The following is a 27,698-nucleotide window of genomic DNA, read 5'->3' as shown; positions in this document are numbered from 1 at the left end:
GTAGTCACAGGTAGGCCCTTGCACAAACACCCGTCCCTTAAAAAGGTGTCAGCACCCACCCTTAAAAAAACCTAGTCACCTCCCTCAGGGTTTGATGGGCACACCAGGAGGGGCGGAGCCAGGCGGTTGGCACGCCCACCGAGGAGTCCACAGGCTCAGAGGCAGGAAACACAGCAGATTGGACTTGAGTTTTGGAGTGTGAGGAGGTCAAGTGCAGAGGCAGACCTGTGCCCAGGTCTGCCACAGTTTGTCTGACAGGTGTCTGGGTCGGAGCCCAGTCACCTCTGGCTAGGAGGCATATGATGGCCTCAGCCTGCAGGAGCTAGGAAGACGGCTCGGTGGAACCGTAAGGGACCAGGGCAGGGTAGTGGCCCGCCGGTACCGAACCGGGGAACCGACTGGAAACCGGAACACAAAGGGGGGTACTCAGACCCTGAAACTCGGTCCAGAAACCAGTGGACCCAGTTAATTAACTGATTGAGGTCTGGAATTTAGGTTCTTTCCCACCCAAGTCCCGACTTAAGACAACAGCCCAACGAGGGGGATAGAAAGCCACCGCACAGACAGAGAGATCCCACAGGCCAGCGTCTGTGGGTAAACTGGCTCTCCCGGCAGTACAAAGTCGGGGAGCAGGCTCCCGTTGCTGAAGCACAGGCAGTCCACAATTACAAGGTGCAGGAGAAAGGCGGAGACCACCAACCTGAATAAGGGACCAACGGCAGCCGGCTGCGGGTACCGACCACCATATTTTTGGTTTACCAAAGACTCTTGTGCATCTTTCATAGTGAGTACAACTGTGCCTTCGGGCCACGCATCGCACCGCATCGCCAAGCACCAACATACCAGTCCCAATCAGGCCCCGGGCCATCACCCCTACCCACGGAGGGGTTAACACCTTTTTAACACCAATGCAGCAACATCTCCCCCCGGGCGCCTAGTCAACGGCAGCGGTGGTGTCCACATTCACCACAACCCGTGGATGGCGTCACGAACTTACCAAAAACCACGGCTCCGGCCGTGACGCTAACCCCTTCAAAGCGCCAGCCCCTTTCAGAGCGAAGTGACTCCCGGTCCGGAGGCACTCGAGCCACCCACCGACGAGCCAGGATACGAGCAGCTCGGCTGTAGCTGAGCGCGGGGTGGTACACCTAGACCTGGTCTTGGAGGACGGGATTCATCTGAGTCTAATAACTGGTCTGGGACTGAAAGTACGGTGGGGTACAGGACCCTAGGTTGAGGAGTAGCTTCAAGCAACCCGGCAATTAACCTGCAAAGGATAGTGACTTTATGGACTGTCCCCAAGTAGCTCAGAGATCAGGGGCACTAGCGCAACGAGGGGGATAGGGCTTTCCAACCCACACAGCAAACAGAAATCCCAAGCGTGAGCCCTTGAGAGCGCAGCTTCACTACTAACAAGTAGGGAGCGGGGCCCGGACAGCTCTAAGCCAACGGGCCACCAGAACACTTCTAATTTGTGCACGGAGGCAGGCTCTGGATCACCCGGCAGTACCAGAGGGGACGGATACCTGGAAGAGCTCCCCCAACAGGACAGCAGCACCCAGAGACTTGCTTTACCTTGTTGTCAGAGTCTGCTTTGCGGCTGCTTCATCACCAACACTGCTGAGTGAGTACGTGGTCATCCCCTACTCCCCACCGCCCCTGCGCTCCCCTGCTCCAATGTGTCGCCCTGGACAAGCCAGGGGTCACAGAGCACAACACCACAACACACCTCACACTCCCTGCAGGCACATCAAGGTCAGACACAAAACCCTTGTTGCCCTCCTCCAGGGGCTGATGTCCACACCAGGGGGTGGAGCCAGGCGGTTGGTCTCCACCCACCAAGGAGTTCACAGTTCTGGAGGGGGGAAAAGAGTCAGATTAGTTCAGGAGTTGGAGGAGTAAGGAAGTGAAGTGGTACTAGAGCAAACAAACAGTCTGAAGAGCGTCCGGGTGTGTGGCCCGGGCGAGACAGCAAAGTTGGCAGACGGTGGTGACCGTCTGCAGGAGTGGCCGATTGGAGTCTACCGTAAGGACCGTGGACGGGTGGTGGCCCGGCGGTACCGGACCGGTACACAAAGAGAAACCAGCACCAGTGGCAGGGGCCTTTCGGACCCTGGCAAGGCTAGGAGTCGCCGTGAAGTTGCCAAATCCGTTAGTGAAGGGGACCTCCGGGTTTCCAAACAGTCAAGTCCCGATAGAAGGCAACAGTCCAACCCAGTGAGAGAGACACCGCCACCGCCAAGGCAACCGTTTCTCAGGGCCAGCGTCTGTGGGCAAAAAGGGCTCCCACGGCTCACATCCAAGTCGGGGAGCGGGTTACCGGTGGGAACCCATCAAAACCGTACAGACAGAGTAGGTGCAGGGAAAAGACCGTCACCGCCAACCTGCAGGGAACAGCAACACCGCAGCCGTCCGAGGGACCCGTCCATCCAGCCGCTTGTTTTACCGTGAACTGTGTAATCATCATTCGGCTGAGTGAGTACCTCCGTGCCGTGCGGCACAGCGCTGCCCCTGCGTCCTTGCACCTCATCAGGCCCCGCAACCCGCCTGTCATCAATCCTTATCCCATCAACGGGCCCTGGGACAGCCAACCCCCTACCCACGGAAGGGAGGATTAACAACCAAAGCTGCTCCCTGTCACCGCTCCCGGGATCCCCGTCCAGAGCAGCGGTGGTGTCCACACAATCACCACAACCGTGGGTGGCGTCACGGACAATATCCCCAAAATCAAACCACCCCTTTTCACTCACGGGCGAGGAGCGCCGCTCGAGTCCCCGGGATCCGGCCCATCGCTCGAGCCACCGAGCAGCAGTAGCCGCAGCAGCAGTGGCAGCCGGACCCGAGCAGTGGGAGAGCGCAGCGTCCCCTCCTCCGCCCGCGACAATTTGGCGTCACGAACAGGATCTTACCGCTCTGCCGTTGGGTAGAGGTGCGCCTTGTTACCGCCGGAGGTGTCCGGCCGAAAAATTTGAAAAGCCGCCATCTTGGGCGCGAAGAGTTCCCGCTCGAGCTTCTCCTCGAGTAGTGGAGGCGCGAAGACCAAGACCCCGCCCCGATAGAGGAGGGGCCGGAAAGAACTAAGGGGGACGGAAACAAGATGTCTGCGCCCAACGAAGCCGCCGGAGGAGCGGCGGAAGCACCCGTAAATGGGAATGGGCTTGCCCAGGTCCCGGCCGCGCTGGCGGGAGATGCCGCGTCCCCAGTTCTCGCTCAGGTGATGCCGTTCTCTTTGCCCTATGTGCCCGGAGCTGCCTGGCTACCGCAGTACGATGGGAAACCTGATGCCTTGCAGGTTTTCCGGAAAAAACTTAGTCCGCTGCTAGAATTACTGACTGATAAGCAGCGTGCAGCGCTAGTGCTGGGGCAGCTAACTGGCGCGGCTGAGCAAGAGGCGGAGACCTGGGCCGAGGGGGACCGGTCCTCTGTAGCCACCATCTTTGAAAAGCTGCAGACTGCATTTGAGACCCGTACCGAGGCAGAGTTACGGATGCAGTTCTATCAATGCCGACAACGGCCCGCAGATAGCATCCAGGTCTATGCTCTGCGCCTGCAAACCGCACTCCGCACACTGAAGCGGGTGGACACCATCAGCAGTGTGGACAGTAACAAGATGCTCAGTGAGCAGTTCGTGCAGGGGATGAGGTCCTCCGAGGACCGTAAGCAGCTTCGGCTGTGGGCCCTAGAACACCCTGACGTGGACTTTGCCGTATTAAAAGAACGGGCCATCAAAGCTCTGCAACTCCCTGCATTGGAAGCTCCTGAGCCAACCCTGTGGCCAGTGAAACTGCTCCTGTTGTGGTGGCTCCTACCAGACCGACACCTCCAGTGCCTGCAGCCCCAGGCGGGGCAATGGAGGAGCTCGCTGCTCGAGTTCGCCGCATGGATGGGGACCTTGCTAAGATTCTCGCCGCACTCCAGCCTCTGACCAGATCTCAGGCACCGGTGGAGATACAGCTCGCCGACAGCCCGGAGGACGTCCCCTGGATGCAGTGGAGAAGGGCCAATGGCTCGAGGAACGGGGCCCCAATCTGTTACAAGTGCAGCAAACCCGGCCACTACGCCCGACGGTGTCCGTTAAACGAGCAACCCCTGGGGCCACGGGCCAATCCTCAGGAGTAGAACCCCATGGCCCCCCAGACTGGCAGGACCGGTACATCGGGGCCCGGCCTATCATCCCCGTGGCTGTGGACAGCATACCGGTGATGGCTCTCCTGCACACTGGATCACAGGTAACCACTATACCATACACCCTGTATCAACGGTATTGGGAGAAAGACGAGCTGGCTCCCCCAGATGCTAGTATAACACTGATTGCTGCTGATGGACTCCCATTGACCCAAGTGGGATACAAACAAGTGGCCATGACTGTGGGGTGAGCTGAACTGCAACACCAGGGTATGATTCTGATAATGAATGAATCCAGTGATCATAACCCGAAGATAGTGCTAGGAACCAATGTGATGGAGCACTGTATGAGTGATGTGCTGACCCTACTGCAGCAGCTGGCTGCCACGGCGGCGGGGAGTCGACAGAGAGCTATGCAGCGTGAGATCCGAGCCTTAATGTACCGCCAGCATGTGAACTCGACAGGAGGAGAGATTGGTGGGGTGAGAGTGATGGATGTTGCCCCGTTGATTGTGCCCCCTAGGAGCGAGATGATGATTTGGTGTAGGGCAGCAGTAGGGCCCCAGGGACGTGACTACCCTGCCATGATAGAGCCCATGCCCTCCGAGCACTGGCCCACAGTAATGGCCGCCCGAGGGGTGGTAGATGTAAAGAAGGGGAGAGTGCCTGTGAGGGTGCTGAACTGCGGGGAGGAAGAAGTCAGGCTTCCCCGGTATGCTACACTTGACAAGTTGCTCACTCTGGATCCCTACACCATCCACGAGGCAGTTCCTCCAACCTCACCACCGACTGCCAGCACTCACCCGCCCCAAGGGGAGTTAGATGAATGGCACCAACAGCTACATGTAGGCACTGACGATACCCCTACACATCACAAAGAAGGGGTATACCGGGTGGTACGGGAGTATGAGCAAGTTTTTAGCAAACATCCCCTAGACTTTGGGCAGAGTAAAGGGGTCCAACACCATATCCCCACCGGTGAACACCCCCCTATCAAAGAGAGGTACAGGCCTATTCCCCCTGCACACTACCAATGTGCCAAGGACATGTTGAGGAACATGAGGGAGGCAGGGGTCATCAGGGACAGCTGTAGTCCCTGGGCCGCTCCGTTGGTACTGGTTAAGAAGAAGGATGGCACCATGCGGATGTGTGTGGATTACCGGAAGATTAACCAGATAACGCATAAGGACGCTTACCCACTGCCCCGTATTGAAGAGTCCTTGTCCGCGCTGAGAACTGCTAACTACTTCTCTACCCTTGACCTCACCAGCGGGTACTGGCAAGTGGCCGTGGTGCCCGAAGACCGAGAGAAAACTGCCTTTACCACCCCTATGGGACTCTGTGAATTCAACAGTATGCCGTTTGGGCTGTGCAACGCCCCTGGTACCTTCCAACGGCTGATGGAGTGCTGTCTGGGGCATCTAAACTTCGAGACCGTCCTGTTATACCTGGATGATGTGATTGTGTACTCCCAGACGTATGATGCCCACCTGGAGCACCTGGCCGAGGTGTTCGCGTCCCTTGCCAAATACAGGATGAAGTTGAAGCCCTCCAAGTGTCACCTGCTGAAACCCAGAGTGCAGTACCTGGGGCATGTGGTGGGTGCAGAAGGTGTCGCCCCCGACCTCGAGAAGATCACTGCCATCCAAGACTGGCCGAGACCAACCACAGTGAGGGAAGTAAGGCAGTTTCTGGGTCTGGTGGGGTACTACCGACGCTTCATCAAGGGGTACACAAAGATGGTTGCCCCCATGCAAGACCTCCTCGTGGGACAGACCAAAGGTGGTAGACCCATTGGAGCCCCACTGGTGTGGGAAGAGAGGCATGACGAATCCTTCCATCAACTGAAAACAGCCTTGACCGGAGAGGAGATCCTGGCGTACCCCGATTACAGCAACCCGTTCATCCTCTACACCGATGCCTGCAATGTGTGCTTGGGGGCAGTCTTGTCCCAGGTCCAAGATGGGAAGGAAAAAGTGATTGCTTATGCTAGCCGAAAGCTCCGACCGATTGAAAGGAATCCTGAGAACTACAGCTCTTTCAAGCTCGAGCTCCTGGCGCTGGTGTGGGCTATCACCGAGCGGTTCCGCCATTACCTGGCCGCAGCAAAGTTCACCGCTTTCACGGATAATAATCCGCTGACCCACCTGGACACTGCCAAGTTGGGCGCGTTGGAACAGCGGTGGGTGGCCAGGCTAGCCAACTACGATTTCACCATCAAATATAGGGCCGGTCGTGCCAACGTTAATGCTGATGCACTCTCTCGGATGCCCCACTTGTCAGAAGAAGTATGCGAGGATGATGACCTCGAAGAGATCGACTTGCTTGCATTTCACCAGCCACCAACTGAGAAGGTGCATATCCACCAACAACGGGTGAACCTGGACCCGCTGCCCAGTCAGGAGTGGCAGGAAGCTCTAAACCAGGCACCGCTGTCCGCCTAGTCAAGATCCTGGTGGAGCAAGGCGCTGCTGGAATAGACCCTGCCGCCCCAGCTGAAGCCCAACGCCTGTGGCGAGAACGGACCCGGCTGTATCTACACCAGGGGAAGTTGTACCGTGAGCTGATTAACCCGAAGACTCATGAGAAAATCCGCCAGTTGGTGATTCCCCAAGCTAATGTGCCCACCGTTCTACAAGCGTACCATGATGGTGCCGGACACTTCGGATGGAAGAAGCTGCAGATGCTGTTGAGAGAGCAGTTCTATTGGAGTGGGATGCGGGAGTCTGTAGAGGCCTGGTGCCGAGAGTGCGGTCCTTGCACGCTGAGAAGGAAGGACGAGGCTAGCCAGAAGGCGCCCCTACACCCGATCGTTACACATCAGCCGCTGGAGCTGGTCGCCCTGGACCATGTAAAACTCACTCCCAGCCGAAGTGGGTACACCTACGCTCTGACCATAGTAGACCACTATTCAAGGTTCATGGTGGTTGTCCCAGTCAAAGATCTAATTGGTCGTACTGCCGCTAGAGCGTTCCAGGCTTATTTCTGCCGACCACATGGATACCCTGAGAAGGTGCTTACTGACCAAGGCCCGGCCTTTGAAGCGGAGGTGTTCCATGAGTTTTGCCAGTTGTACGGCTGCAAGAAGATCCGGACCACCCCTTACCATGCCCAGACCAACGGCATGTGTGAGAAGATGAACCTGGTCCTGGGACTCCTCAAGACGTTGCCGCTGGAAGAGCGGAACCTGTGGCCGGAGAAGCTACCTGACTTGGTCGATATGTACAACAATATCCCTTCCAGCTCGACGAAGTGCACCCCAGCATACCTGATGAGGGCTCGCCCCGGTCGGCTACCGGTGGATCTGGACATGGGATTGGAGGCCCCAGAAGCACTCCCTTCGACAGCTGAATGGGAAACTCGGCGGAGGGTGCAATACCGACAGATTCAAGAATATGTCGAGAAGAACTTGAGTCGGAGTCGGGAACAGCAAGAGCAACGCTTCAACCAGAAGGCGTCTGCTGGCCCTTTCCAGCCTGGAGATGTAGTGCTGAAGCGGAAGAGGAGAACCCACAAGCTGGATGATCAATGGGAACAAACCCCATACGTCATACAGCCCACAGGATGGGAAGATGGGAAGGCCTACCAGATCAGTCATGACCAAGGGGACACTTTGGCCACGGTCTCCCGGGACCATCTAAAAAGGTGCCCACCAGCCTTGAGGGCAGCGGCTGAAGTTCCGGTTCCTCCACCTGCGGAGAAGGCAAAAGAGGTAATCCACACCATGATGGGTGACTTCCCAGCGGACTGGCCTACACAGAACGGCGCGGTGATTCTTCCAGTGATACTGTTCCCACAACCCGTAGATGAAGAAGTGATGGAAGTGGTCAACCGTGAGCCAGAGCCAGTGCCCAGGGATGAACCTGTGCCCAGCTCCCCTATGCCTCCGCCTGCCCCACACATTAGCAAGGAAGAGGAACTGATTGTTCCCTCTCCCCCGCTGCCTGTCACCACTGACACCGGACCCCGGAGGTCCACTCCTAGGTACCCCAACCTAGGTAGACCCCCACTTAGGTACAGGGAAACTACTATTTAGAGGGCTGGTGAACAGTGTGTGTTTAAAAGTTTAAAAGTTGAAAGTTTTTGGAAATGATAAATGAATGATAAGTGAATGAAACCATGGAAAGTCACCTGATTGCAACCTTGATTTGAAACCGGTCGTTGCCGGCAACTGGTCCCCATTGGGACCCCCTCCACCATTTTGCATAAGGAACTCCTTATGAACAGGCCCGAGAACTAGCAGGGCAACCACAAACTTGTGGCCTGTAAATAATGTTTGTTATGGCTTTCACCGTTGCCGCCTCCGGAGAGGCAGATTGGAGGAAGGGCCCGCAGTGGAGCAGGCTGGGGCCCAGCCACCACAGGAACCGGTGGCAATCCTCTGGGGGTTCCAGGGGCTCCCCATGGACGTGGGTCCCCTGGAAAGGACAGAACCCGCTCGGGCAACTTGTGCAGGACTGGGGTCAAGGGGTGCTGCCTGTTTGCTTAGGGGCAGCATCAGGGCCAGGTTGCTTGGGTGGGAGAGAGCGGAAGCCGTAACCGTTTACGTAACGTTTAAGTAAGAGTACTTCCCGATGTGGGAAGAAGTTATTATACTTGTATGTGTGTCACCGTTACCTTTTTATATTTTTACAGTTGGTGAAAATTAAACCGGTGTTGGACGGGCAGCCGTAGGATGGTCTGCATTAAACTAAGGGGGAATGTGTCGCCCTGGACAAGCCAGGGGTCACAGAGCACAACACCACAACACACCCCACACTCCCTGCAGGCACATCAAGGTCAGACACAAAACCCTTGTTGCCCTCCTCCAGGGGCTGATGTCCACACCAGGGGGTGGAGCCAGGCGGTTGGTCTCCACCCACCAAGGAGTTCACAGTCCTGGAGGGGGGAAAAGAGTCAGATTAGTTCAGGAGTTGGAGGAGTAAGGAAGTGAAGTGGTACTAGAGCAAACAAACAGTCTGAAGAGCGTCCGGGTGTGTGGCCCGGGCGAGACAGCAAGGTTGGCAGACAGTGGTGACCGTCTGCAGGAGTGGCCGATTGGAGTCTACCGTAAGGACCGTGGATGGGTGGTGGCCCGGCGGTACCGGACCGGTACACAAAGAGAAGCCAGCACCAGTGGCAGGGGCCTTTCGGACCCCGGCAAGGCTAGGAGTCGCCGTGAAGTTGCCAAATCCGTTAGTGAAGGGGACCTCCGGGTTTCCAAACAGTCAAGTCCCGATAGAAGGCAACAGTCCAACCCAGTGAGAGAGACACCGCCACCGCCAAGGCAACCGTTTCTCAGGGCCAGCGTCTGTGGGCAAAAAGGGCTCCCACGGCTCACATCCAAGTCGGGGAGCGGGTTACCGGTGGGAACCCATCGAAACCGTACAGACAGAGTAGGTGCAGGGAAAAGACCGTCACCGCCAACCTGCAGGGAACAACAACACCGCAGCCATCCGAGGGACCCGTCCATCCAGCCGCTTGTTTTACCGTGAACTGTGTCATCATCATTGGGCTGAGTGAGTACCTCCGTGTCGTGCGGCACAGCGCTGCCCCTGCGTCCCTGCACCTCATCAGGCCCCGCAACCCGCCTATCATCAATCCTTATCCCATCAACGGGCCCCGGGACAGCCAACCCCCTACCCACGGAGGGGAGGATTAACAACCAAAGCTGCTCCCTGTCACCGCTCCCAGGATCCCCGTCCAGAGCAGCGGTGGTGTCCACACAATCATCACAACCGTGGGTGGCGTCACGGACAATATCCCCAAAATCAAACCACCCCTTTTCACTCACGGGCGAGGAGCGCCGCTCGAGTCCCCGGGATCCGGCCCATCGCTCGAGCCACCAAGCAGCAGCAGCGGCAGCCGGACCCGAGCAGTGGGAGAGCGCAGCGTCCCCTCCTCCGCCCGCGACACCAACACCATCCAGAGTCCCGGGGCCTCCCCTACCCGTGGAGGGAACGTCATCTGGCTGCCCCACTCCATCTTCCCCGGGTACTCCCATCGGCAGCGGCGGTACTCCCCCTTACCACGAACCACAGGTGGCGTCACAAACTCTAACATCCCCTGTAAATACCCCCTTTCCATTTGAAGTGGCCGCGAGCCCCCGGGTCCGGAGATCCTCGAGTCACAGCAGATCCCGGATCCGAACGGTTCGACCGCTGCATGGGCGGTACATATACATGTCAATGGAGAGCTGTCACACTGAGTTTAGCTCAAAACTCATAGAATCATAGAATCATAGAATATTAGAGTTGGAATAGACCTCCTGGGTTATCTAGGAGTGTCATGGCAGCATCAGACGCTGTTCACACTCATGAGTCTGACACTCCTCACTATGGTTTCTAGGGGGGCCTCTGAGTTACACAGGTAGGGTTGGGTGTCTACTAGCTGTGTGCTCATTAATGGTCGGGATAACAATAGTTAATCTCCGCTACTCTGCTGCTTACATCTGGACCACATGTGGGAAACGTAGCACAGTTACTCCTGGCCTTTTTAAGATGGTGAAATCTGTCTTCCTATGCCGACTATTGCTTTTGCTATTCTGGTCCATGTGCTGTGTGTCCCACTTTGTTGGAGATTATATTGCGTGCAACTTGGAGTTGTAGAGTTTTGGTTTCCCCTGTTTGTCTACCACTGTTGGTGTTCTTATGCTCCGGTCCCGACCCCCCACCTGGGGTACGAAAGGAGGGGGTTCTAGATCAGGGCTTTTCTACAATGGCTCTGTAAGTGCCCACAGCTATAATATTTCAACAAGCTTTATTTGGATGATAAACCTGAACAGGGATCGGACATACAGTCAAACGTCTGTGTTCAATGTTCAGCAATGTCCGGTCCGGCCCTCAAACTTTACAGTTCGGGTTCACTCATCCCCTATCATTGTACCCACTGGACAGAGCATCAGAAGCATCTAACAGATCATTTGTGAATCATCCCATATGAGATAGACCTTAGGTGTAAATAAATAACTGTTCCCAGTGTCACCCACAAATGGGGTTGTCTTATTCTAGTCAAGTAGGGCATAAGAGATTGTCAGAAGATGGACCCACTTCTGGGCCAGACTGGCTTTTATATAATCTTAATCATTCTAAGGGCTTAACCTATCAGCATTTACTCCCCGTCCTGGCATTGATTGTTTACTTAACAAATAAAACATCTTTGTATTAAATGTACATTACAATTTTTAGATTTTTCACTTATTTTTAATCAGGTGTTACTATTTGCAATGCTGACAGAAAGGTCTTGAAACACTTTGAATCTCCTATATAGTTAGAGCCACCACTAGGGGGAGCTCACTGGACGGCAATACACCATTGAGTTCATCTGTATATATCTGACTTTAATAATCGTTCTCCGTGGTGGTTGTAAGCAGCTGTATTGTATAATTTACCCTATGGCACTGTATTGTTCTATAGGTAAGTAATTTCTATATTATGTGTGTGGAGGGGTGATAATAATGAGATATGGCATCCATTGCATTTCTTCACTTTTAGACCATAGATCCATTCCATCTCTACTATTTATATTCTGAACCATAGATTGATTCACAATTTTACTTTCTCTTGGCACATCCACGGTGCGCTTTCCCAGAAATTTCCCAGATATGTAGTATTTATATCTATTCCACTTACTTAGCATAGGCTTTTTCCAGCAGGGAACTCCAGAACTCATTAGATGTTTTGGATTTTGCAAAATTTGGCTTGCCATCCACGGTAGGCAGCAAATCATCAACAACCACATCCATATATTGTCCGAACTGCCACAACTGCAAGAAGACAGAAGTTACTCTTGATATACAAGTATGTACATTGAACATGTTCTGTTAGTGCTGACAGTTGGGTTAACTGTTGGCCCAAACTGTCTTCCGATAGGAGCCAGTACAACAATCAGCTCATGGGTCTCTGAAAATACAAATACAGCTATATTGTCTAAAGACAAGAAGATGAGTGGGTGCTCTTCTGGAAACAAGTTCCTTCTAAGCTGGGGAGTAGCCATAATGAATACAGTCCCACCCATGCCTTGATGCCTGTTGGTTCCTAAATATCCTCTTACCAAATAGGAAAAGGCTGTATTATACTGTACATGGCACACAGTGGGTGGAGGCTCCATTACACACTTTGCATTGTGATCCAAAAGCTTTACACTTTTAAGCCATTTACCTTAAAATGGAAGATCCCAGCATTTTTTTTGTCAAAGGATTGGTCTAATGGAACCACACGGGCCAGGCAATCTGGATTTGTTGTGAGGCATGCGATGGATCCGACGAGCCAACAATCACCTGTATGAAGGGAATAGGCAAAGGATTATAGGGAACACCTACTTTTATTCATATGAGATTACCCCCCAAAAATATTTATCAAGTAAAAGAAAAGGGAGAGTTAAGGCCCCGTTACACGCTACGATTTATCTGACGATATGTCGTCGGGGTCATGGTTTTTGTGACGCACTTCTGTCATTGTTAGCAACGTCGTTGCGTGTGACACCTACGTGCGACTCCGAACGATCGCAAATAGGATGAAAATTGTTGATCGTTGACACGTTCAGTTTCAAAATATTGTTCGGCGTTTGGAACGCAGCAGACATATTGCTATGTTTGACACACTGCAAACGATGAACAACATCCACATGACCGCCTTGGTCAAACAATATATCGCTGAACGATGTTGCGTCGTTTGTGAGATCGTTACGTGTGACCGCTACAAAACGACCTATGTGCGATCTCAGCAAATCGTATCAACGATCTGGGCGTGTCACATCGTTAACGAGATCGCGAGCGATGTCGCTGCGTGTAACGGGGCCTTTACACTGGTGGATCTGCACCGATCAGAGGAATAATAGAATTCTGTTCAGTATCTGAATGAAGCATCGATCACGCATGCGCAATACCACTGCGTCCAATCACTATGGGATTTACAAAGGTCCAATAAACCGGTAAATGGTATAAAAATGAAAATAAAAAAGGGAGTGATTGAGTGCGACAGACAGGCAAGAAATATATTCAGAACAACTTATGAAAAGAATAAGAGATATGCGTTTCAACATCGGACAGACGACTTCCTCATTCCTGGTATGTGTGTTAGTAATACAGTAGACAGAGATTAAATAGATAAAAAAGGAGGAAATTATAAATCACGCACTGACATCATGGGCTCACCAGTCAGTGCATATAAATAATCTAATATATAAAGCGGAGTGTATGTACAGTATATATGTTTGTGTGTATGTATGTGTGTGTGTGTATGTCCATTAAAGGAATCCACACCGTCGCATTTACAATCACGAAATTTTGCACAGACACTCCATGTGACTCAGGGAATGCCATAGACTATGTTTTGATAGGAAAATTTAACCCTGCGCTTTAGTTATTCACCATAAAACCTGCCTCCATGAAAGTCAATGGAGCTGCGAGCTATAGGTTATTAATAGCAGCTGTGAGTGGTTGCTATAGGAACAAAATATATTGTTAGTATAAGAAGCTTATGTGTCAGGTAATAAGATGTCAGTGGGTGGACGGATAGAGAGAGAGACAGAAAAAGACAGACAAACATAGAGAGAGTAAGAGGCAGCCAGGGAAAGAGACAGAGAGACAGTCAAAGAGACAGACAGTCAAAGAGACAGAGAGACAGGAAAAGAGACAGAGAGACAGACAGTCAAAGAGACATAGGCAGACAGACTCAGACAGACTGGGAAAGATACAGGCAGACAGGGAAAGAGACACAGACAGGGAAAGAGACACAGACAGGGAAAGAGACAGAGACAGGGAAAGCGACACAGACAGGGAAAGTGACACAGACAGGGAAAGAGACATGGACAGGGAAAGAGACATGGACAGGGAAAGAGACACGGACAGGGAAAGAGACGCAGACAGGGAAAGAGACACATACAGGGAAAGAAACACAGACAGGGAAAGAGACACAGACAGGGAAAGAGACAGACAAAGAAAAAGACAGGGAACGAGACTGATGGGGAATGAGACAGATGGGGAAAGAGACAGACCTGGAATGAGACAGGCGGGGAAAGAGACTGACAGACACAGAGATGGAGAGAGACAGAGATTGAGACTGATACAGAGACAGAGAGATAGACACAGACAGCCAGAGAGAGACAGAGACAGACAGACATGGATAGAGACAGAGACACATGGATAGAGACAGACACACAGACAGAGAGACAGACAGGGAAAGAGACAGACACGGAAAGACACACACAGAGACAGACAGGTAAAGAGACAGAGAAACAGACAGAGACAAACACAGAGACAGCAAACAGACAGATAAACAGAGACAGACACACAGAGACACACAGAGACAGACACACAGAGAGAGACACACAGACAGACACAGACAGAGACAGTTACTATCCTGGGCAACAACGGATACTACAGCTAGTCTAATATATAAAGCTGAGTGTATGCATGTGTGTGTGTGTGTGTGTGTGTGTATATGTCCGCTAAAGGAATCTGCACCGACGCATGTACAAACATGAAATATTGCACAGACACCCCATTTGACTCAGGGAATGTCATAAGGGTGCTATCTGGTGCAGTAAAGAAACATGAAGCAGCACAAGAGAGAAAAAGCTACTGCACATAGAACAGGGGCACACCACGCTATTTAAATGAGACAGACACCTTTATTATGTACCAAAAACAAATATCAAAAACACTTAAAATTTGTACAATAGACAAAGAAAAAAAGGGAGGGTCAGTTCACCCTGAGAAACCCCAATCATGACATGTAAGGTAAGACAACAATAATGATCACCATGATATGTATCCCTGTGCCAACATGCAATGTAAAGTATAAGGGGTTGGAAAACAGCAAGGTGAAACCCAAATACTGATCAGGCAGTGTCCCATCAGTAAACCAAAATGAGGAGGGAGAAAAAAATGATGTGAACTTGTATGCATCAAAAAACACAATTGTATGAAAACGATCTCAATTATACTGATACACCAGAGATAATGGAATAAGGGTTAAAGATGTAGCCACACAGGGCGCAGCCATGCGGAGTATCACAGAGGGGAAACCTGTTATGTATATTAAGCATGGAACACACTAGCGGGTATAGGTGGCACCCTGGCAGCTGATGCCGATCAACATGTCCAGAACATGCACAGGCAGTAATAACAGAGCTATAAATGGCTGCAATACCCATAGATAAGTGCACACAAGTGCATGGAAAAGATCACAATTGTATGGATGGCATATATAGATTACAAGTATATCACTTATACAAAGTCTCACAGGGATACAAGAACTGTATCTAATATATAAAGCTGAATGTGTGTGTGTGTGTGTGTGTGTGTGTATGTGTGTGTGTGTGTGTATGTGTGTGTGTATGTCCGAGATTGGCATCTGCACCGTCGCAGGTACAGCCACAAAATTTTGCACACTCACACGTCTGGACCCCGGGACCGTCATAGGCTATGTTTTGAGGGGAAATTTTAACCCCGCGCTTTACAGTTATTCGCCAAAAAACCTGCCTCCATTAAAGCGAATGGAGCTGGGAGCCACAGTGCAGCCAGAGCTTCAGAAGAATGCGCAGCCATGCCCTTATATGGAATGTTGGCATGTCACAATGCAGCCAGGGAAAGAGACAGACACAGACAGGGAAAGACAAAATGGATACAGCCGCACACTAAATGCCATCAATAGGGCGGAGTGCTCAGTCAGAAAAAAACTCACTGCAAATATTTCAAAAGACTGACCTGCACATCCTACAAGTGTGTATAGGTGCCAGCTGAAAAAACCTAGCAAATACAAAATGGATACAGCCGCACACTAAATGCCATCAATGTATAAGGGAACTCTGGTACTGCATTACTGCTATATAAAAAAACGAGATTTTTAGTTTATGAATTGGCCAATGCATGTAAGCCCGGACACCAAACGGCAAGGTAAATCTCAAAATTCCGGGTCCCTAACTAAAATGCCACTATCTAGGTTAAAAACATCCTTGTCTGGGCAGCTAGACTAAAAATCTAACTTGAAATGCCACTATCTGGACTAACCTCCATGTCTGGGCAATCCTTATACCAGGAGTCCTAGCTGCCCAGACATGGAGGTTAGTCCAGATAGTGTCATTTCAAGTTAGATTTATAGTCTAGCTGCCCAGACAAGGATGTTTTTAACCTAGATAGTGGCATTTTAGTTAGGGACCCGGAATATTGAGATTTACCTTGCCATTTGGTTTCCGGGCTTACATGCATTGGCCAATTCATAAACTAAAAATCTCGTTTTTTCATATAGCAGTAATGCAGTACCAGAGTTCCCTTATACATTGATGGCATTTAGTGTGCGGCTGTATCCATTTTGTATTTGCTAGGTTTTTTCAGCTGGCACCTATACACACTTGTAGGATGTGCAGGTCAGTCTTTTGAAATATTTACAGACAGGGAAAAAGGCAGACACAGACAGGGTAAGAAACAGACATAGACAGGGTAAGAGACAGACACAAAGAGACGACACAGACAAAGAGACAGACTGACAGGGAAAGAGATAGACAGGGAAAGAGGTTAAGAGACAGACAGGTAAAGAGACAGACACAGACAAAGAGACAGAGACAGACACAGGGAAACAGACAGACAGTGAAAGAAAGGGAAAGAGACAGACAGGGTAAGAGACAGACAAAGACAGGTAAAGAGACAGACAAAGAGACAGACACAGGGAAAGAGATGGAAAGAGGGAAAGAGACAGACAGGGAAAGAGAGGGAAAGAGACAGACAGGGAAAGAGAGGGAAAGAGACAGACAAGGAAAGAGACAGACAGGGAAAGTGACAGAGATAGATAGACAGACAGAGGGTAAGAGATTGAGACAGACGGAAAAAGAGACAGTCAGAGACAGACAGGGAAAGAGACAGACAGACAAACAGATAGAGAGAGAGACACAGAGAGATATATACAGAGGGGGAGACAGACATTATAATTACATTTCTATTTATTTGTTTTATGGTTTTTGTGTGCAGAATACATTTTTGTTAATACATTCTATTTTGTTAACAGCAGTTATCAACCCGGGCGAAGCCGGGCAGTACAGCTAGTTGTAAATAAACCTGAAGCACTCTGACAGGTATAAATAACCTCCTGACAGCTATTGCTAAAAGCCCCGTGCCCAAAACAGCAGCACAAAAGATAATGCAGAGTTATAGGTTGCTACGACACCAGAAGCAAGCGGAACTGTGGGTTACAGGGATACAACCCAAAGGTCTGAAGGCAGGCACAGGTGGGGTGGATGAAAAATGCTCAGGGTGAGCGGGCCGTCGCGTATTGCCGCCTGAGCGGCTTCCTCAGGGAAAGTGACAATTAGGACACAAAGCGGTGTACTATATACATGGATTAATTAATTAATTACACTAACCTGTGCAGTCTAATATATGCAACGTAAGCACTGGGCAGCGCCATCTTAGCGCATGCGCAGTGATATTCTATGGAGAGGCATAGCAGTCAAAAAGGCAGCAGAAGCAAAAATGCTAATGAGAAAACGCTGACCGCATGCATGATAGTAATAAACGCTGCTAATGCACAAATACAAGGCTCCTATACAGGTGAAGCCATATATTTGAGAAAGACAGCATCTTGTATATTATTATTGAAATAGAGATATACAAAAATATCTCAAATAACCTACAACGGTATGCAAATTTCTTTGCTTTTTCTCTCTTGTGCTGCTACATGTTTCTTTACTGCACCAGATAGCACCCTTGTGTTTATATCTTATTCCTCATTTCTTTATGATTGTGGTGCGCTTCCATCTTTTGCCTTGTTGACTACTCGTTTGTACCCGTCCCCCCACTCCTGGGTGTGGAAGGTACTTTCTTGGAGCAGCACACCGTGTTATTATACAAGATATTTGCAACAAAAAAATCTTTTTGTTGAGATAATACTTCTGTGCATTGTGTACACTTTTTTCTCTGTGGTTGTCCATATAATCATCTTTCTGCAGTCTGGGCAGCGTGTTCAAATATTTCATATGGATTGGGATTCCAGGGAGGCCGCCTGGCAGGGTCACTCAGATAACATCTTCACTCATGGAGTTGTTCCCCAGGTCTCGGATGAGTTTTCTCTATTAACCTCTGATCTTACATCAGCTCACAAAACAAGGGACACGCCTTTGGTGGAACATACGCAGCCTTGAGGAATACCTCAGGGCTGGTATTGTTCCACGGGGTTTTCGTGTTAACATCTTCCCAGCATGGGAGCCCTCGGTAGCCTTCCAGGACACCTGGGAGCAAGGCCTATTGAAATGCTCAAGTATATTGTATATATATATAAGTTGATTAACATGCTTCTAGAGCACGACAGGACCCTGCTGGCTACCACCAAAACTAATATTAAAGATCTGGAAGCCAAGTTAACTAGACTGGAAGATCATGCGGGTGCCTTTCAAACAAAATTAAAAGAACAAATGGATATATATGAAAAGAAATCAATGACAGAAAATGCGGTAAATTCCGAGATAAAACAGATTTTGAAAACAAAGCGGCCTTCAAGTGGCGTCACAGGGGCAATCCAAGTGGCACAAAATTCAATAAGGCCCATAAAACCACTTTGACTGGCCCTCTAAAAACACCGGGGAATAGCTCAAGCGATTTTTTATCGACCAGCAGCGACCCAGACGTAGGCTCAGACGAGGTGGCCGTAAGAACAAATCCAGTCAGAAAAGCAAGACACGGAAATCGAAAGCTACCCTTCAGGAATGCCAGGTACAGATTTTGGCCAACAACAACAATCCTACAATTACATCTGATGTTTCCCAGGTAAGCGATGCCTTGCGGATTATTAATCTCTCCACTTACGATCTTTCACCACAGGAGGTGTCTGTACTTGAGAGGGGTCTTACGTTTTCTCCAACTCATAAATTGAACCAGTTTTCCTTGGTTAAAGACTTGTATCTTTTCTGCCGCAACATTATGTGGTGCTCTGGACAAGCCAGGTCGTCACAGGTACTACAACAACACACCCCACACCCCAAGACAGGCACATCAGCCAAACATAAAATCCTTGTTGCCTCCCTCCAGGGGCTGATGTCCACACCAGGTGGGGTGGAGCCAGGTGGTTGGCCCCACCCACTGAGGAGTTCACAGTCCTGGAGGCGGGAAACACAGTCAGAACAGTGTGGAGTTTAGTGTGGAGTGGAGCAGAGCAGTTGTTGACAGTGCAAGTGTCTGGGTTGGAGCCCAGGCACTGACAACAAGGTTGGCAGGCGGTGGTGGCCGTCTGCAGGAGGGCTGAATCGACGCGGAACCGTAGGACCGGGGTCGGGCAGTGGCCCGCCGGTACCAAACCGGGGAGCGAAGTGAAGCCAGCACACACAGGCAGGGCCTGCGGACCCTGACCAGGCTTGGAGCCGCCGTTAAAGGTCAAATCCGTTTAGTGACCGGAACCCCAGGGGTTTCCTAGCACGCAAGACCCGATTGAAGGCAACCGTCCAACCAGCATAGGAAATACAGCTACCGCCAGAGCTAGGATTCCAAGGGCCAGCGCCTGTGGGCAAACAGGGCTCCTCTGGCACCTATACGCCGGGGAGCGGGCTACCGTTGGGAAGCCATTGGCGCCGAATACAGACACAGGTGCAGGGAAAGACAGCCGCCATCAACTGTCCGGGAGAAGCCACAGCAGCCGGCTGCGGGATCCGTCCATCCAGCCGTTTTGGTTTACCAAAGACTCTGTTGTTGATTGTCTGAGTGAGTACACTAGTGCCGTCCAGCACTGTGCCGCGCTGTCCCCGCGACCCTGCACCTCACCGGCCCTGCAACCCCGTCACCTCACCGGGCCCCGGGACCACCAGCCCCTACCCACGGAGGGGGACAACAACATCCCAGCTGCTCCCTAACAATGCTCCCGGGATCCCCGTCACCAGCAGCGGTGGTGCCCACCTTCACCACAAACCGTGGGTGGCGTCACGGACTCAATCCACCAAACCACAACAATTCCCCTTTTCACTCACAGGCGTGGAGCGCAGCTCGAGTCCCCGGATCCGGCCCACCACTCGAGCCGCCGAGCAGCAGCAGCAGCAGCCGGACCTGAGCGCCAGCAACAGCGGCAGCCGAGAAGTGCCCCCGCCGCCCGCGACAATTACCTTTCAGGTGATCTATAAGAAGCCACAGATTATCGATAGCCTTGCACCAGATGAACAACAGACATTTCAGGATCTACTTGATCTTTTAGAAGAAAACACAGCGAAATAAGGTAGGAAACGATTTCCCCTACGTAATAAATCGGTCGCCACACCATCTTTGTCTTTAGTTCCAGCCATTAAGATTTTCTTCAAACTGGTTAAAGCAGATATCGCCAAATTGTCATCTAAGATCCCGGCAGCTCCCAATGTAACCTCTGCAGGAAACAAGGCTATTCGAGACCTGAAAAATAATACTAGCTTCCTTATCAAAGAAGCCGATAAAGGAGGGAATGTTGTTTTATGGCCAATCTCAATGTATTTGGATGAAGCCTCTAGACAGCTTAATAATCCATCTTTCTATATTAAGTTGCCTGCAGATCCCACCACTGCTTTTGCATCCAAACTTTACCATCTATTGCACTCTGCACATCGGCTAGGTATCATCTCTGATAAGGAGAAGGAATACATGTGGGTCACTGATCCGATTATTCCAACTTTTTACATGTTACCTAAAGTGCACAAGTCAACGGTCAAACCCCACGGCCTACCCATTGTAGCCAGTATCGGCAGTCTTTGCAAAAAGGCTGGCACTTATGTTGATTTCTTTCTTCAACCTATGCTCAACAAATTGCTCTCATATATACAAGACACAGGACACTGTGTGGAAGTGTGTATGGACGGGACTCTCAAATCTAATACCCTCTTGGTCACCTGTGACATTGAATCTCTTTACACCAACATCCGTCACACTGAGGGCATGAGACCGGTCATGTATTTTTTGGATCAACAATGCTGCTCTGACTGTATGCATGACTCGTTTTTGGCTGACCTCTTAGATTTTGTCCTCAAGCACAACTATTTTTTGTTTGATCGGACATTCTATAAGCAGGTCTCTGGAGTTGCCATGGGTGCACGTTGTGCACCCTCTTTCACAAATTTATTTTTAGGGTGGTGGGAGGCCACTACTGTCTTCACATTTCAGACCTTTCAGGAACGGGTTTCGCATTGGTACTGCTACATAGACGATGTCTTCTTTGTGTGGAAGGGCTCGGAAGAGGAGTGTGCAGCATTCATCGCTAGCTTGAATAATAATAATCTAAACATTTTTCTTTCTCATACCATTTCGTCTGTAGCGGTTATCTTTTTGGACTTGATCATATCCATCAAAGACCAGGGACTCTCTACGTGTCTGTCTATACAGAAAATCGACAGCGACTAACAGCCTCCTTCACTTCTCGAGCTTTCATCCCAGACACATCAAGACAGGTATTCCTATAGGGCAATTTTTACGCGTGAGATGCAATTGTAGTGAAGAGGAAGATTTTCATCAACAGGCCCTTGGTCTCACTCACAGATTCATGGACCATGGCTACCCACGCAAAACCATAGCATGAGCATATCAGAGAGCCAGTACGGAGACTCAAGCATCTCTAATTCAAACTAGACCCAAAACGCGGGAGAAACACGTCAGATTCATCACTACCTTTAACAATGGTTGGGACAAGGTAAGGGGGATTTTACAAAGGCATTGGTCCATCCTTACCACAGACGCACAGACATCCACGGTGGTAGCTCCTTATTCTTTATTGACAGCACGTCGGGCCCCTAATTTAAGGGACCTTTTGACTCATAGTCATTATACGAGACCCACATCTAGAACCCAACGTGGAATTATTCTGAGAGGTTCTTTTCCTTGCGGGGAATGTAACATATGTGGTTTTATGCATGTTACCCGCAATATATTTCATAATCCACAGGACTCCACGGACCATCCTCTCAAGGCGCACATCAACTGTAAAACAAAAAATGTAATTTACTGTATGGTCTGCACCTGTGAGAAGATATACGTGGGACAAACCACACAGGAACTGAGGTAGCGTATCCAAAAACACTTCTCCACTATCAACTTGGCGGCATCCGACCTTCGAAAAGGTAAAACTCTCAGCCCGGTGGCCTCTCACTTTTTATCATACCATCATGGCAATCCACGTAGCACCAGGGTGATCGGACTGCAGAAATATACCAGTAACGCCAGGGGGGGTTCATGTACCAAGTGGCTCCTCCAGTATGAATCCCGGTGGATTTACAATCTTCATTCGGTCACACCAACTGGATTGAATGAAGAATTGCTTTTCACAGGCTATTTGGATTGATCTATGCTAATTTACCTTCTCCCTTGCTTGTCATCTTCTCTGGGTAACTGCATACATCCACAACCATCATATTTTTCCGTCAATATGGAGCCTCTCTCATCCATCTTCTTGGCTTTCATCTTTGTCATCAATACATTTTATGGATGTTTAAACAGTGCTTCAATATCTCTCTACTTGGAAATTATTTTATATCAGCCTACATTAAGCACGTTATCAACAGGAACATCTTCTTCCGATTGTTATGGCATACTTGTATTCCTGTTGCTCCAAAGATGTAAATGCTACTTCATCCTCATGAATTTGGGACTTTGAATGGTTTTTCTCTTGGACTCTTCTGCGCATTTTAGTCTGACCTCATGTTACTCTAAGTACTTGTACTTCAGAGAGATGTCCCTACATACTATTGTGGAGGTCACCTGAGCTGTAGTATGTTTGTTTAAACGTATTAAGAATATCTGTGTATATAACTAATCAAAATGTAGTTGTATAATTATCTGTCTGTCTATGTAGCCATTGCACAGACCTATAGTATAATTCAAAGTTGTATAATCATGAAGGAGTTAACCAAAGATGAAGCCAGAATGTGAAGCTGTAAGAAGTGTTATCAGTAATGTTCACACAAAAGGAATGTACGGGAGGCAGGCAATGTGATGTGAGAAAATGGGGAGTGAAAGCACTCCTTGTTAGCTTCAAGGTTATTCATGCTTACGGTATAATTGGATCTATCTTATTAAACCAGTTCAGTTGGTGACGCTGGCTGAAAAGAGAGCATGTCTGTGTTCTTTGTCTTATATACATTGATATATATATATATTGGCACCGATACACAGCTAATATGGCATCGTCTCTGGATATCCCAAATGAGGACTCCATTAGCAGTCTTCAACGCAAATTCCTCCCTTGACACTATGTGCTCTCCCTGTTTGCCATCATGCAAGGTTGCGTGCATTTCTTACCATATCTCTGGATATACATTTCAGAGCCCTCAGACCTGTCATAGGTTATCTCCATGTATTTTCTTCTTTTTATATATATACGTATACCATTGGGCTCTAAACATGCCCGCAGGGGGGTTTTCTTTGATTTACAATATTTTGCTATTTTTTGTCTTTTTGGTTTCCCAAATACAGCTCGTGTAACATGCAACCATACTTCCTTGTCTACTATACTTATGGTGGGCTCTAGCACATTATGAGCTCTCCTGTTTGTCCGTGAGGCTTCATGTATACAGGATTAACATAAACTCTTTAGCTCTTTTCTACCTATCAGTATCCATGTGAATTGTTCCCTATTTTTGGACATGCTTGTTGTTCCATATATACATATATATCGCCTGAACTGCTTTATTGGCTCACTTTTTATATCAGATCCTGGTGTATATGCGGCTTATATAGGTATGTGCTGTTTTAGATATACATGATACAGTACATATACCTTCTCTTGTGTATTTATTTACTGGACCTGTGTAGATTTACAGCATACCTTTGTAGGTTATTTGAGATATTTTTGTATATCTCTATTTCAATAATAATATACAAGATGCTGTCTTTCTCAAATATATGGCTTCACCTGTATAGGAGCCTTGTATTTGCGCATTAGCAGCGTTTATTACTATCATGTATGCGGTCAGCGTTTTTTCATTAGCATTTTTGCTTCTACTGCCTTTTTGACTGCTATGCCTCTCCATAGAATATCACTGCGCATGCGCTAAGATGGCGCTGCCCAGTGCTTACGTTGCATATATTAGACTGCACAGGTTAGTGTAATTAATTAATTAATCCATGTTTATAGTACACCGCTTTGTGTCCTAAACGTCTGCCTCGCCCACCCCAGGGCTATGGGACACCCAGTGCCGGGCCGGACTAGTCCGGGGGTCGTCAGTGGTGGCGGGGCCCGGCTCCGTGGCCCTGGTGGGTGTCAGTTAAAATGGCTGGTGAATTGGGGTAAATAAAGTTTATATTTGTCGTGACGCCACCTGTAGTTTGCGGCTATTAAGCCGCCGCTGCTGTATGAGGCCTCCGGGGTGTTGGAACGGCAGCAATGATGGTACGCTCCCCACAGGTGGAGCGGTGCCCCGGGGCACAGTTGGTGCTTGTGAGAGTCTATGGTGTAGTGGAAGTCTATGCAGATTAAATAACAGAGGCAACACCAAGGGTGCAGTTTCAAGTTGTTTACTCACACATCCTGGTAGGTGCACACTGGTGCCTCTGGACTGCTGGAACCCACTGTCAGGGACCTCCGCCATTTCTGGGTAATTTCTGGAATGAAAGCCGGTACCCTTCTCTCTAAAGTGTCTCTGTCTTCAGCTGTCTCCTTAAGCCTAGCTCTTTTAGGATGAACCTGCTAGGCCTCCACTACAGCCTCCAGGCTGGGAGCTCGCCTGTCGGTTACTTGCCTCCTTTCTGCTGAGGGCTGTGGCCCGGGGAGTTTGCAACTTTCCCTGGGCCTCGGTTTTCACTGTTGGAGATGATTTTTGGCTCCTTCTGTTTCTAGGGACCGTCCCCTGTTGCAGCTTGATCCCTCCACCGATGTTCCTGTGGAACAGGCCACCACAGCTCACCAGCTATCCGTGGCCCTGGAATCCCTTTGTTCCCTGCTTGGTGTCACCTGGACCCTCTGAGTCCCAGGGTCTTCACCAGGAAGCGTCACTTTCTTTTCTTAGCTCCTGCCTGACTAGGAGCAGGGAGGGGTCTTACGGCCCCTCCCAGCATGCAGCATGGGAGGGTTGCTGCCACTATCCCTGGTCCCAGTGTGTACCTAACAATGGGTGTTGTGTAGATTTGCCTGGGGACCGGCATTCACTCCTTTCCTTACCCAGAATGGGACATCACACCGCTGGATGGGGTGCAATGTCCTGTGGCGACGGAAGCCTCAGGGGCGCCACACTCCCCCACAGCGAATCCCAGCACGTCCTTGGGCTGAAAAACAACAGAAAATGTGGAAAGAAACTGCAAAAAAAAACATTTTTGTTATGCATAACACAAAACAATAAAACTCTTCTTCCCTTTATGGGAGGCACAGGTACTTAAACGTTGCAACTTTCTTATAAAGAAACTCTAAATGTGCACTTCCAGTCCATTGCACGGTTCTGTACTTCCCCCATAATTCTGGTAGGGGGCACAACAGGTGCAACTATATACATTCTTGGCTATAACAAGTCCAGTAGCCTGGCAGTTCGTTCAACTTTCTTAAGCTACAAAAGCAACATACCAGCCACTAAGTCCAGTGGCCTGGTAACACAGGGCACATAATACTTCACATTCACATCCACCGGGGACCACATTCCAGTTCCGTGGCCCGGTACATATAAACAAGGGGGGGTGACATCTTCAAAAAGTACAAGGGGCAGTAAGGCAGGAAAGGGTGTCGTCTTCAAAAAGAACATGAGGGCAAAACAAAAGGGACATCTTCACAAAGGGATGAGGGGCTGACAGGGACTATATACAGTTCAGGTCTTCTTCTTCTCCATTCTTATTCGCGGGGGTAGATGCGGGGGTCCCATTCCGGCATTGCTCCAGGCAGCAGGTAGGCCGAGGAGATCAGGGTTTGCGTCTCATGGGTGTTGGTGGCCAGCCTGCTGCGGGGCGCTGCAGCCTGGGTTGGAGTGGGGCTGCTGGTCTGCTGAGGGTTACTGGCTGGCGCGGGGCTGCTGGGCTGTAAGGGGTTACCGGCGGTACGGCGCCACTCTGGCTCCTCCTGGGATGTTTCTTCCCGCACGATATGGGCGCCCAGGGCATACCAGCCACAGCTCCCCATCAGCCTGGTGTACTCCAGCACATCTCCCGGCTTTACATCACGCCCTGGGTGACCTTTAGTGAGGTGCTCCTCTATGTCGCGGCGTGCAATAAAGACGTCCTTTCCTAGGCCTGGTTCCCTGATGAATACCCAGCCTTCCTTCAACTTAAATTCCAGCACCTGGCCTCTGCATACTGGGCCCTGGTGCTCTCTGCGGCTTCGCCGGATCCGGGCCATTGCAGCCACGTTGGACGCCTCTTTGGCACGGCGCCTCTCCTCCCGGCTCTCCCACTCCTGCTGGTACTCTTCCAGCCTCTTCAGGCAGGCCAGTTCATTTGCCTTTGGGGTTTCTTTGGAGCGCAGTGGCTGCTGCAGTCTCCCGCTGTCGATGGGCGCTGCGTCCCAGTTCACTCCCGGTGATGTGGTTCCCAGGAGGCTAACAGGGGGACTCGGAAGGTGGCCCGCCTATGGCTCAGGATCCAGGTGACACCAGGCGCCATCTTCGGGGCCCTCTGGCAGGTCTCCGGCTTCCCCTGGGGCTTCAGCGGGGCTGGCGGGTGAGTCTAGCGGGGCCGTGGAGGGACTGGGCCGTGGCACTTGGTAGGGCCGTGGGTCTGGACGGATCGGGACAATATATTGCTCACCCGCGTGTCGCTCTGCGGCCTGCATCCTGTAGCCCACGTCCTCGGGTGCCCTCCGGTTTTCACTCCGCCGGTCCACCTCCAACTGCAGTGTGCTCAGCCTCCGGGCAAGGTTCCTCATCTCCTCCCGGATCTCTCTCAGATCAGGGTCCATTCCCCTGGTTCCCGGTGCACTCTTCTGTGGCTTCTCCGCCATGCTACCGGCCTGGGGAACACTCGCTGCTGCACTGCTCGGGTGCTCGACCACGCCACTCGGCTGCACCCTTTCCCCTTTTGGAGGCGGGGCCGGAGGCTGCACCAGCATCTGGCGCCAGACTGGCGCCCAGCCCATCACGGCCGGCACCGCTCCGTTTACAATCAGGTACATTCTTGCTCTTTATTAACCACAAAAGAATACACTGATCCATATCAAGAGCAATCTATAATTTTTCAGCAGTCACCATATACAGTAATTAAACCAAAACTGACTCTGTTAACACGTTTAGAAAATAACGGCAATGTGCCAAGAAAGTTTTTTTGCAAAAATACAAAATGTTTTATTTTATTTGTAGAGCAATACGACACAGGAACACACAGAAGGGTGCAAATAAGTGAATTAAAAACAGTGCACACACGCACAATAGACAGGGCAGCGGTACATATCAAAGTTATGCATATATACAATTGTATGATCAATATAATTGATAGAAGAGCAAGGAAGGGGGGTAGTCAAAGTGGGCAATGGCTTAGTCATATATTTGTTATAAATAATCTCAGTATAGTACGCCTGGCCACTGAGGATCTCATATAATTGTAACATCGACAATTACAGGGTTAATGCGGTGGTTAAAACTGCGATAATAATGATGGGAATGTACTGTGCAGTACAAACTATCGCTGATAGCAGAAAATGGTATCTTTACATCATTGTAATATAATAACAGATATTATGCAAAAAACTACTATC

General features: G+C 50.1%; 1 protein-coding gene across 1 annotated transcript in view; it reads right to left on the bottom strand.

Annotated features, from left to right (window-relative positions):
• The window catches only part of LOC142295959 (calpain-2 catalytic subunit-like), a 108,298-nt gene that overhangs the window by 59,628 nt on the left and 20,972 nt on the right, over window positions 1–27,698 (bottom strand). Inside the window, exons 3-4 of the mRNA XM_075339098.1 lie at window positions 12,264–12,382; window positions 11,736–11,869 (exon numbers count right to left, since the gene is read on the bottom strand). Coding sequence (XP_075195213.1) covers window positions 11,736–11,869; window positions 12,264–12,382 — 253 coding nt within the window. The remainder of the gene's footprint in view (window positions 1–11,735; window positions 11,870–12,263; window positions 12,383–27,698) is intronic.

Source organism: Anomaloglossus baeobatrachus, chromosome 3, assembly GCF_048569485.1.
Source record: "Anomaloglossus baeobatrachus isolate aAnoBae1 chromosome 3, aAnoBae1.hap1, whole genome shotgun sequence".
Classification (NCBI taxonomy): domain Eukaryota; kingdom Metazoa; phylum Chordata; class Amphibia; order Anura; family Aromobatidae; genus Anomaloglossus; species Anomaloglossus baeobatrachus.
This window is presented reverse-complemented; position numbering and strand designations above follow the sequence as displayed.